Source organism: Hyla sarda, chromosome 7 (genome assembly GCF_029499605.1).
Source record: "Hyla sarda isolate aHylSar1 chromosome 7, aHylSar1.hap1, whole genome shotgun sequence".
Taxonomy (NCBI): Eukaryota; Metazoa; Chordata; class Amphibia; order Anura; family Hylidae; genus Hyla; species Hyla sarda.
Window position 1 is genome coordinate 208,522,081 of NC_079195.1, and position 13,600 is coordinate 208,535,680.

Here is a 13,600-nt window from a genome sequence, read left to right on the forward strand (position 1 = left end):
TGCAACCACAGAACTCTGCAGGACCCCCCTAACTGCAACCACAGAACTCTGCAGGACCCCACTTCCAGTCCCTGGACCACTTCTCACTGCTACCACTGAGCTCTGCAGACCCCCTATTCCACTGACTGGACCCCAAGCTGAGCCCACCACTGAAGCCCGAATGGTGCAGCTGAGCCCCCCAGCTTCTCTTCCCTTACAAGGAGCTGGCAGAGCCATGTTGTATGGACTGAGTCAACCACTGACCCCTGGAAACAGGTTGGTAGTTGTAGTTATATTGTTTCTTATGGTAACAATATCTTATGTAACATAATAATGCAGCACATGTAGCAAATGACATGACACTGGGCACCACCTACTGTGCCTGCCCATCCCACCTGCCCATCATGCTATCTTCCTAGTCATCCAGTTACTTGGTATACCATCGTTTCCCAACCAGGGTGCCTCCAGCTGTTGCAAAACTACAACTCCCAGCATGCCCGGACAGCCAACGGCTGTCCGGGCATGCTGGGAGTTGTAGTTTTGCAACAGCTGGAGGCACCCTGGTTGAGAAACACTGTTGTATACACTGAATTTAACATGCATGTCCCAATTCTTCTTCTTCATCATCATGATCATCATCATCACATAACATTTTTGCTGCATTTTCTTCCTGCAAAATCTGAATTGTGCATTAGATTGCAGAACATTTTACCTGCAGAGCATTCCATCAAGCATTCCCTACAACATCCAGAACATCTCTTGTTTAAGACATTCAAATCAATGACAGACCCATCTCATCTGTCCTGTAGGGGACATCACTATACAGATCGTTTTGCTATCTAGCATGGCATTTCCCAACCAGGGTGCCTCCAGCTGTTGCAAAACTATGTTGCATGTAGCCAACATTAAGCCTTATAGCTCATATCTGGCTGCCATGGGCCAGTGTTTTCCCAAACAGGGTGCCTCCAGCTGTTGCTATGTTGCATGTAGCCATCATGAAGCCTTATAGCTGATATCTGGCTGCCATGGGCCAGTGTTTTCCCAAACAGGGTGCCTCCAGCTGTTGCTATGTTGCATGTAGCCAACATGAAGCCTTATAGCTGATATCTGGCTGCCATGGGTCAGTGTTTCCCAAACAGGATGCCTCCAGCTGTTGCAATACTACAACTCCCAGCATGCCCAAAAAGCCAAAGGCTGGGATAGCCATGTTGGGAGTTGTCATTTTAACATCTGGAGAGCATCCTGGTTGGGATATCCTGATCTAACACATCGTTATCAGATACATAATTATTTCATTTTGCATGCATCCCATTGGATTTGGCTTTCTTCTGTGAATTTACAATTATTCTGCTCCAAATGCTGAAATATTATGTATATGTTCTCTATGAATGGGCAATATATTGGAACTTGTCTTAGAATGTGAATGTCCGCAGCTGTATTTGTACATAGGAGGGAAGCAATAAGAATTTTGCACAGTTCTCTCTTTGTTTTATTGATTGATTTATTTGCAAATAGAACAATAAATCCAAGGACCAATGTCAAAAAGTGGAGATGTTGCAGCCAATATTAAGCCTTATAGATGATATCTGGTTGCCATGGGCCAGTTTTTTCCAACCTAGGCTTCTCCAGCTGTTGCAAAACTACAACTCCCAGCATGTGGCTGTCCGAGCATGCTGGGAGTTGTAGTTTTTCAACAGCTGGATGGGAAACATTGCCATAGGCAGTGGCTCCACTTTCCATTTTGACCAGTTTTGACACATTCCTACAATGTTTTAGGAAGTGAGAACATTTTGCATGCTGGAAGTTGTAGTTTTGCAAAAGCTGGAGGCACCCCGGTTGGAAAACACTGCCTTATTATTGTCTATTATTATTCTCCTTCACTTTTTCGTGCAAAGAAAAAGCGAAGGAGTTGTCCACAACAACCAATTTGAATGCTTTTTTTTTTATTTTTTAAATAACTGTTTATTTATTTTTATACAATTTTTTCCATAAAACGAAACTTAAAAAAATATAGATCTCAACAACAAAAAACAACAACAAAATAATATAGAATCACAAAAGGACATGTGAGAATTAGTCATATATATATATATATATATATATATATTTTATTTTATTTATATAGATCTATGTGCATAAGTCGTGCATCCTAGACCTAATAGGGGAGATCTATCTAAACGGGTGAAAAGGAAAAACTTCACGCCATCGCCCATAGCAACTGCATTCCATGAAGGAAAATTTAGATTTCCAGAAAAGATTATATATATATATATATATATATATATATATATATATATATATTTATATATGTAATATAATATATATATATATATATATATATATATATATATGTAAACACACACACACACACATATATATGTATATATATATATATATATATATATATATATATATGTGTGTTACATACATAAATATATATATATATATATAAATATATATAAAACATATTTTCTGGAAATCTAAATTTTCCTTCATGGAATGCAGTTGCTATGGGCGATGGCGTGAAGTTTTTCCTTTGCACCCGTTTAGATTGATCTCCCCTATTAGGTCTACAAATCAGCCAAGGACGCACGACTTGCACATAGATCATCACCCCGGTAAAGGTACTTACAAGGCGAATAACCAAAAACCACCAAACCCACATGAAATCTCAACACATCCTGCCGAAACCAACACATCCAGTGCATCTTTCTCTTCAATCGGTTACCTTCATTTCATCATAGCGCAGAACACATAGATACAGTGCTCCCTCAAATTACAATATTAATTGGTTCCAGGACGACCATTGTATGTTGAAACCATTGTATGTTGAGACCGTAACTCTATGGAAACCTGGTAATTGGTTCTGAATCCCCCAAAATGTCATCCAAAAATAGGAAAAAGTGAGGATTAAAGAAAAAAGGAGATAACTAATATAGATAAAGCAAATCCTTACATATAAAAGTAATAAAGATCTGCTGGGAGCTATAATCACTGTCTATGTATAGAACAGGAGCTTCTTCAGGGTCCTGTACAGTACACAGTGTCCTAAAAAAGTAACATGGAGCCGCCGTCACCTGAAACAGCTATCCCTGGCACAGGTAAAGAGTAGTACAGAACATGCAATACCTCCCTGTACTGTAGGGGGCGCTACCAGACAGGAATGCAGTGCATGCACTTCAGTAATGCAGGGGTTTTACCAGTAAAATGCCCATTCTGATTGGTCGGTTCTTCCAGCCATTGACATGTTTCACAGATCTGGACTGTCTGTAGCATTGTATGTTGAGTCTAGTTTCAACAAACAATGGTCTTTTCTGGACCATTGTAACTTGAAACCATTGTATGTTGAGGCCATTGTAAGTTGAGGGATCACTGTATCATGCACTTTGTATCACACGTGTATGGACAGGTATATGACCAGGTTGCTGGGTGTCACAACCCACTCTGCTTCGGGGTATTAATTATTGTAGGGCTAGGACAGCAATCTTATTTTACTCCTTAGAGTGTGGCAAAGCGGGGTTATCCAGGACTAGAAAAACAAAAAACAGCGCCACATCTGTCCTCAGGCTGGGTGCGGTACTGCAGCTCAGCTCAATTGAAGTGAATGGAGCCGAGTTGTAATACCACCGAAAAACACTATAATGGTGGTCATAGTCCTCAAATGCAACAATAGGGTGCAACCAGTGTTAATATACAGTATACTAAGCCCAAAAAGAACAAGAGGTGATACTATAAGGCACACACCTACTTTATTGTTAAACAAGATCTATGGCAATATTCTTGTTTATCACCAAATAGTGTTGTTTTTCCTAGGTAGGTGTGTGCTTTGTAGTGTTATGTTGGTCTTTTTTGAAAGTTGTAATACCGCACACAACCTGAAGACAGGGATGGCGCTGTTTTTGGAAGAAATCAGCTTAAATAGACCCTTTAATAGACATGAGTTTACCTGGATAGATAATGCTTATGTATCTGTCCCCGGGGACACCTATTGACATATATACCAGAATGGGATGTTTCGGGGCACTGGTGCAAAATCTGTTATACGACCCCAACCTGCTATAATATTGGGGGTGGAGGAGATATTGGGCCCCTCAGGCACCAGAGCCGGGCGCGACTACTACCTCTGCACCCATTATAGACAGACCCTTGTACACTCATTGGAAATATATCCACTTTATAGGGCAGTGTTTCCCAACCATTGTGCCTTCAGCTGTTGCAAAACTACAACTCCCAGCATGCCCGGACAGCCAACGGCTGTCCGGGCATGCTGGGAGTTGTAGTTTTGCAACAGCTGGAGGCACGCTGGTCGGAAAAGGCTGTCATAGGGAAAGAAATAAATGAGCCCCCCCATGTCTAAATGAGAAACTGTCTTTGTTACCCATAGCAACCAATCACAGCGGACAATGTTTTACAAAACATGTCCATAGCAACCAATCAGAGCTCAGCTTTCATTTTACCAGAGCTTGTTCAGAAAGGAAAGCTGTGATTGGTTGCTATGGGCCGACTTTCTTTTTAGGCTATGTTCACATATTGTTTTAATCTCCCTTTTTTTTATTATTATTTTTTTTTTTACCAGAAAACTATTATTTGGCCATTTTACTGTCCCAAAGTCTGTCTTACCCCCCAGTTCATTGGACTGTTTTCCCCATAGCAACCAATCACAGTTCAGCTTTCATTTTACCAGAGCTCATTAGGATTTGAAAGCTGCAATGTGAGTGGTTGCTATGGGCAACAAGGACAGGTGTTTTTTTTAATTTTTTTTTAACTTTATAGACAGTTTTATACATTTACTATGGCTGTGCTGCCGGAATATTGGCTTCAAATGTGCCGGAATTGTGGCGTACAGCAACTGAAGCATGTTTAGGCTAAGTTTAACCGGTGTATTTTATTTTACATATTGTATTTTCTTCCGTAATTGTAATTGAAAAATGTTGGTGCACTATTTGTGTCTTATTTAAGCCATTTTATAGTTGGTCTATACTTAGACTTGACCAGTGTTTCCCAACCAGGAGCCTTCAGCTGTTGCAAAACTACAACTCCCTGCATGCCCGGGCAGCCTTTGGCTGTCCGGGCATGCTGGGAGTTGTAGTTTTGCTACAACTGGAGGCACCCTGGTTGGGAAATACTGGACTAGACAATGCAAACTCTACACATGTACCAGGTTTAACAAACCGATTGAGTCACTGTGATAAATCTGGCGCATTTAAAGACTGTCTATCTAAGTTTACGCTGTCTAAACATCGGTTCACACTTCGCCTTTCGGTCCATATTTCTAGCCAAAATCAGCATTGGGTCTAAAAGACAAAAAAAAGTGCAAATCTTAGCATTAGGGTAAAAACACACAATCAGATTGCGTTGCGGTTTGTAACGACATCCTATATATCGGTTTCCTATGGCAAGCAATGGAAGAATTTATATTACAGAACTGGAAACTGGACGGCAATGGCAATGAAACTAGAATGTGTGTTTTTCACCCTAAGGCCGGGTTTATACAGCATGAAAAATCACTGCCGTATTCTATTTGCAGTCGACAGCAAAAAAAAAACAAAAAACAATTGCAGCCATTATTTTGCCCGTTTCGGACAATAATCAGCGTGTAAAATAAAATATGTCGCCAATTTTTCTGGGTGTAAGCCCAGCTTTATAGTTTTTCTCTACGTCGGTTCCCCCATGGTTTTGGCTAAAAATACCAACAAAAGTCTGACCAAAATAGGAGAATTAGGCTGGGTTCACATATATCAGTCGTCCGGCATAGTTTCCCTCCAGCATGCACCGAAGGGAAACTGATGCTAGAACTGATGTTATTCATTTGAAGGGGACAGTTCACAATCATCCAGCGCCTCAATTTTGACGTCGGATGGTTGGACACGCCGTAGGGCAGCTTGCTGCGATCCCCTGTTCTCTGTGCAGAAACAATGGACGCCGGATGCCGTACAACTGATGACAAATTGTCATCAGTTGTGGCATCAGTTGTCGGATGCTGGACATATGTGAACCCAACCTTAGACAGTATTAGGCCCCTTTCACACAACATAATAACTCAGTTTTTGAAGTTCCGTCAGAAAATCGGCAGTAAAACGGCAGTTACAAAATCCTATACGGCCGTTAGAAAATCCCATTATAGTCTATGGGATTTTTCTAATGGCTGTTTTAACCCGTTATTTTGTGACGGAAGATAGTAACGGGAGAAATAGTTCATGAACTATTTCTCCCGTTACTATCTTCCGTCACAAAATAAAGGTAAATTCCCCCCTCTATGGTGCAAAGAAATGTGATCCTGGCTGGGAGTAGTACACTGTATCGGTGTGAATATTGATACGATCTACTGCTAAATATGGTGTGAACCATAACATCTTACGGATATTTAGGTGTAATTCAGCTGAACCACAAGGGGTCACATCTGTAAGGCTGGGTTCACCTATGTCCGACATCCGGCATAGGTGAACTCAGCCTAGATCTGGACGCAACAGATGCCACAACTGATGGCAAGTTGTCATCAGCTGTATGGCCATTGTTTCTGGCACCGGACAGGGGAATGCAGCAAGCTGCCTTCCTCTGTCCGGTGCCCTCCAGCATGTCCAACAATCCGGCGTCAAAATTGAGACGCTGGATGATTGTGAACTGTCCCATTCAAATGAATGGGATCAGTTCTAGCATCAGTTTCCCTCCGGTGCACGCCTGATATATGTGAACCCAGCGTCAGGGTGCATTCACACCACGTTTTTGCAATACAGTTCCCGTATACGTTTTCAACGTGAAAACCATATGGAACCGTATTGAAAACCGTATGCATTGACTCTCCATTGAAAGCCGTATGCCAAACGATGCATCCGGTTGCATCCGTTTGGCATCCTGTACAGTTTTGTCCGTTTTTTTCCCCGTACTCAAAACCATAGCCTACCACGGCTTTTGGTCCGGGTGAAAAGTTAAAAACGGATGCAACCGGACATCATTTTTCAAACCGTATACGTTTTTTAACCGTGTACGGGTAAAAATTTGTACACACATTTTGATACAGTTTAGTCCGGTTTTGAGGAATCCGTTTTTCATTAAAAACCTGATACGGGAACTGTATTACAAAAACGTGGTGTGAATGCAGCCTTATATGGCCACTGACATGCCTCCACATTACCGTCATGTGAAACCATCTATAGACATACATTATACGGTAATTCAGAAACCAAGCAGCAGCTTGGATCAGTATCATATAATTGTGCTTTAGCTACTCTCTATCCTATATAGCAGTGTTTCCCAACCAGGGTGCCCTCAGTTTTTGCAGAACTACAACTCCCAGCATGCTCGGACAGCCTTTGGCTGTCCGGGCATGCTTGGAGTTGTAGTTTGCAACAGCTGGAGGCACCCTGGTTGAGAAACACTGCTATATACGCTAATGTATTCCATTATTAAACCCAGCATGGTGTACGTATCCCCATCCCATAAAGATCCTGCGACTTCCTCCCTCAATGTAACTGTGTCCATTTCCTGCCCCGTTTCCCATTCCTTGTCATTTTCTTTCATGAATCTTTGTATTACTTCCTTTTTCTTTTCCCTAAAAAAACTGAAAAAACTAAACTTTCCCTAAGACATAAGCCAAATGACAAATTCCCTTAAATAATTAGTATTTTTCATAATAATTTGGAATTTTAAGAATTTTAAAACTGAAATATATTTGAAAAAAATAATAATAATTTTCATATCTATCAATAAATAAAAAAGGATTTAAAAAAATGTTTGAAGGATAATGTTTCTGATTTTTGAATATTATAAACAGTATTAAAGGCAAACAAAAATATTTGTTCTAGGGTCCCGTGCATACGAATATACATTTCTTAATACACATCTAATCTACTTCAACAACAACAAAAAAATTACCATCTTTGGGTGTTTGTAAAATAGACATGTTTCAGTTAAATTATACATCTTTTTAAATACGTTATGCATTTAAAGGACCCAAAAAATTGTAATTGTAATTTTTGATGTATAATATTGAATATTGTGTTATTGTCCTGATAAAAGAAAAACAAATCTATTCCAATGTTATTTTATTTCAATGCATTTCTTTAATATTTTTATTTATTTAATAAAACTATGTCGATCATTTTTGTTGTGCTATTTTATATATATATATATATATATATATATATATATATATATATATATATATATATATATATATATATCTATATCTATACAAGGATAAGTTAGCCAGCACTACTGATACCAAAACTACTGCATGGACCTGGCATACAGGTGCACACTGCTGGGCTAAATATACACAAGCAGGAGAATACAGCAGCACACTGCTAGCACAAAGAGACAGATAAAACATGAAATGCTATACAGCAATAGTGCAAAAAAATGAAAAAGTGAGGTACTTAGCTCACAATTATTATATTATATATATTTTTTCTCTCCTTTTTTCATATAACGATAACCGCTAAATAAATCTGTTTGAATAAAATGTTAAAATTGCAGAAAATATAAAATTATAAAATTACTAGTTTAATGGTTAACAGTGACTTTGATTATTTAAAATAAATAAATGATAATTATAATATATATATAATTTAAAAATTTTTTTTTTTACTAATAGATTAGACATCATTTTATGATGATAGGATGTTTTTTTTTTTTTTTTTTTTTTAAATCACTGTTATGTTATACCGTACTCGAACTGACCAACCATTTGCATACTGGCAAAATTCAAAATAAATACACATAGTCGAAAACATATAATTGAGTGTATTATTGTCTCCGCAGTGGCTACTTCGGTGATCCGGAAGGCTTCCCGATGTATAATAATAATGCGAGGACCAAGAGGCGGTCTGGGCCGTATGAAGTGGAAGTTACTGAAGGTAAGTCGTAAGCTTTTAATTTATATATACAGCTTTTTGCTATTTGTATGCACATTATTCATGTTATTCTGCTGTTTTCCAAGGCCACCGGACCTCTGTATTCCAGTTATATAACAAAAAAGAATAAAAAATATAGGGCTGAGTACACACATGCAACCCCTCTCTCTTGCTCTCTATTTTTTATATATTTTCCAAAGGGATTTCTTAATAATAAGATGCTCACAGTAGTATCCTGTATTTGTATCTGGAAACCCCAATGATCAGCTGCAGAAGAACCCATTAGCAAGTGTTAATTTTATTCTGCAGTGCCACCACTGGAGAAGTGAGGCATTACACTTTTCCCATCAAACTGAAAGGTCTGTCTGTCTTAATGTTTTCCAAACAGTGTGCCTCAGCTGTTGCAAAACTATAACTCTAAGCATGTCAGGACGGCATATTGGGAGTTGTAGTTTTGCAACAGCTTGGGTTCATTGGTTGGGAAACACTGGTCTGTCTAATGCAAGAAAGTGCCCGGTCCTCCAGATAGAGAGACACTCTTTGTAGCCACTTTTCCCTCAGGCTAATTCAGTATGCCCTTTATTATTAATTCTTGTCATAATATTGAGTTTTGTAGCCAAATTTACCGTATTACAAATCCAAAATTTTGTTTCCTAAAAGCCATTCATTTGATGGGGTATATTTCTATTTTCTAATGAGGCAAAAGCTAATCCTGGCAACAAATCCGATTATTTTCTTTTCAGGGTAATATATATATATATATATATATATATATATATATATATATATATTAACATGAAAATAAAAATGCATTTGTCTCATTAGAAAATAAAAATATACCCCATTAAATGAATGTTTTTTAGGAAACAATATATATATATTGCTTGATAAAGGCTACTACTGCCGAAATGTTGCTCTTGTTGTGGGGATAATAAAGACTACCAAGTACCTTTAAAGATCCGTGACCTGTCTTGTGCTGTGATTTCGGACGCTTGTTTTTTATATATATATATATATATATATATATATATATATATATATATATATATTGGCTGGGAACAATCTAGTATTTATGTTTTCTATTTTGAAAAAAGTTGCTAAGACTGTGGCATCCTTTTTGCAGGAGGTCCTCACACAAAGGTGGTCCGTCGCATCTTTACAAACAGCCGGGAAAGATGGAGACAGCAAAATGTGAACGGGGCCTTTGCCGAGCTCCGCAAGCTGATCCCAACTCATCCTCCAGATAAGAAACTCAGCAAGAACGAAATCTTACGCCTGGCCATGAAATACATCAACTTCCTTGCCAAACTTCTCGACGATCAAGAAGAAGAAGGCAATCAAAGGGGCAAAATAAATAAAGATAATGGTATGGTCCAGCAAGATCTCCTGCAAGGCATGTTGTCTCCAAACTCCAGCTGCGGAAGTTCTTTAGACGGAGCGCCGAGTCCTGACAGCTTCATAGAAGATCACGATTCAATGGACTCCAAACACAACAGAAACCTGCACCAGGCCATGCTCCCCATAGAAAGCAATGGGCAACGGTGACAGCGCTATGGAAAGAAAGACTCCTACTGACTGTTTCTTGACTATTCCATATGGTTTTAGGCCTTTTTTCAGTATTTGGGATAACAAGACAATTCATATCCTAAAGGTACTCTGACAACACCCTCCGAAATTCCGAATGAGCTCCCAAGCCATGGAAGACCATGGAGACATCGTGATGAAGTCTTGACGAAGACCTTCTTGAGAGAGCTTGACCTATCCATAAAAAATACGTAGCACCCTACTCTGGGTATACCGAAAAATTTGGACCTGCGTCCATACTACAACATGAGACGGGTCCCCTCTAATTTAATGACTCAACCATGAAATGAGCGCCGAAAATTTTTAATGCAAGAGATGATCCTATTTTTTACAGCAAATGAGAAGAACTTTAACTTTTCAGATGCTAATTAACATATAAAAAATAGGTAATATTCAAGTAAAGAAGGTCTCTAAGATAAAAAACAAAATACAACACTGGCGGCTAATTTAGGCCTAGGCCTAAGCCTAAAGTGTTGAGACCTGGAATTTTTTTTGTTCTTTTTTTGTTTTGTTTATTAATTGGTACCTAATAGAAATAAGGTACAGTATATAGATATGAATATATACATTTATTTCAGAATCGTTCAGTTCGCATCAGTATTTTTACTATTTATAATAGGGCAACAGAATGTTATATGACGTGACAAAAATTTTTTGGGGATTATATCTTATATTTAGGCTTTTTCTTTTTTTTTGGGTTGGTTTGTTTTTGGACATAGACACAAAGGTTTCCCCTCTGCCTATACACGTGGCTACATGTCTCGCTTTTTTATGCAACCTCAGTGTAGTAATAGTCGAGCTCCCATTAATATTTACAAATAGGTCTTCGATAAAACAAAAACAAAAAAAATTAATGTATCAATTTAAATGCTATTTGTAATTTTCTGATACCTTCCAAAAAAGTTTTTATTAAGATACCCTTGAAAACTGTATCATGGCGGCCTAATCTAAGCCAGTGTTTCCCAACCAGTGTGCCTCCAGCTGTTGCAAAACTACAATTCCCAGCATGCCCGGACAGCCGTTGGCTGTCCGGGCATGCTGGGAGGTGTAGTTTTACAACAGCTGGAGGCGTACTGGTTGGGAAACTCTGATCTAAGCCTAATTTGAAGCTCCAGTGCAAAATCTGGAACAGCCACCCCCCGCCCCACCACCTACCATGTCACATTTATAATATTGGTGTCTCCTTATGTGGAAGAGGGTCCGGTTGAGACGACTACATCTGCACCTCTATTAACTATGCCCCTTATTTGCTTGTTGTGGAGACGTCTTTTTCTATAAAACATTTGCGTAGGACTAGGATATCAACGCCCGTAGAAAATAATCATATTCTGCCATTTAAACCAATGGATCCAATATAGCACAGACAGACATGTTGCCCATAGCAACCAATGTTCTATCTGGGCTGGAATTTTGATTGGTTGCCAGGGGCAACTACCCAAATTGTTCTATATACCAGTCTTCATCAATGACATTCTGTATGTTAATACACCCCTCCCCCACCAATGTCCACCATCCCATACCCAATGTATGACTCCATCCTATAGGATTTTAATACCATGGTAGAAACGTTATAGAGGGACTGAACAGATATATTGCTTTACCGTCTTTGCATAGTTTTTAAGTTATTTCTCTATACATAGCTCACTGCAGAATTCTACTGGTTGCCCTTGGTAACAGACAACAGTACTTCTGCTTGCTGTTGTCAGATGGCGCCCAATAAATCAGAATTCTGGTCTTAGCTTTAGAGATGAATAGAAAAGAAACCATCATGAAACTCAGTCAGGGCTTAGGCAAAAGCTAATTTTTCCGCCCACTTGACTCCACCCATTGGCCAGCCCCACCTTACTACTGGGGTGACACACTGTAACAAGCCTCCTCCTCATGTAATTAGCTTACTACAGGGGTGACACACTGTGACAAACCTCCTCCTCATGCTGCTGGGTGAGCGAGTGGTTCGGATGCTGGTTGTCTAACTGGTGGCAGGCAGAGCCATCAAGAGGGCGCTCTAGGCAGCTGCCTATTTTGCCTATAGGCAGAGCCGGCCCTGAACCATACAAGATAGCAAATCAGACATGTTGTAGACCGCCATACATGAGAAAGGAACTATTTCTCTATACATAGCTCATTGCAGAATTCTACTGGTTGCCCCTGGTAACAGACAACAGTTCCTCTGCCTGCCGTTGTCAGATGGCTCCCAATAAATCAGTTCCACCAATCCTCTGACCACAACTATTCACTGCAACAGGAAACCAGCAGAATTCTGATCTTAGCTTTAGTTGCCCATATTGGGAGTTGTAGTTGGAAAGTCATAGTTGCAGACCACTAGGCTAAGTCATTAGAACTACCACCAGTATATGGCAATGGAGCAAACTACCAACCTAAATGTCTCATTTAGTAAAAATTTTTTTATTTTGTTGCCCCTGAGATCATCCTGACTGCCGGTATAAGAGATCCATAAATCCACAGGATCGATCTGATATGATCTAGTGTCCTGGGTATGAAAGGTACATGGACCTTTATACATCACATATGAACGTTCTGAGGTTCGCATGAGTTCTCCCTTGTTATCAGAAGGTACATAGATATATATATATATATATATATAAATATATTTTTATCCCTCTTTTTTTTTCCTTCGCTTGCATCGGATCTCTATGTAAATTGACAGCACTTTCCATTTATTTGTTGTACTGTTTGAGTAAAGTCTTGAGTTTGTTTTCTGCAAAAAAATTTTTTTTTACATTTTTGCAGAAAGTATGTAACCAGGCCTGGTACCCATTTAACCATTCCTCTACATGTCCAGCAGGGGAAGGGTTAACTTTGTAAAGCCGTTTTCGGCAATTCTGTCTATGTGCTATTTAGAAAAAAAAATTAAACACATTTTTTTTTTTGGTATATAATGTCATATTGAAAGATGTTCCTAAATAAAAGTTCTACAAACACATGTTGTGTCTCTTGGGTTGTATCTGGAAAATAATCTCATGATAACAAATGAAAGTGAGGAGTGGACATCGGGAAGACACATTTGTCCTTTCAGCGTCGTCTTAAAGGACATCTGCAACGTTACAAACACTTATCCCCTATCCTCAAGATAGGGGATAAGTGTTTGATCGCGGGGGGTACGAACGCTGGGGGCCCCTGCGATCTCCTGTACGGGGCTGCGGTTCTCCCGTGCAGCATGACGT

The 13,600-nt window shown here is 39.2% G+C and overlaps 1 protein-coding gene across 1 annotated transcript in view; it reads left to right on the forward strand.

Annotated features, from left to right (window-relative positions):
* TAL1 (TAL bHLH transcription factor 1, erythroid differentiation factor) overlaps window positions 1-13,353 on the forward strand; it is a 20,992-nt gene extending 7,639 nt beyond the window's left edge. Inside the window, exons 2-4 of the mRNA XM_056530145.1 lie at window positions 1-255; window positions 8,740-8,834; window positions 9,955-13,353. The exon at window positions 1-255 is cut by the window's left edge and continues 528 nt beyond it. Of these exons, the coding sequence (XP_056386120.1) occupies window positions 1-255; window positions 8,740-8,834; window positions 9,955-10,376 (772 nt within the window). The 3' untranslated portion in view covers window positions 10,377-13,353. The remainder of the gene's footprint in view (window positions 256-8,739; window positions 8,835-9,954) is intronic.
* The last annotated feature ends 247 nt before the right edge of the window (window positions 13,354-13,600 follow it).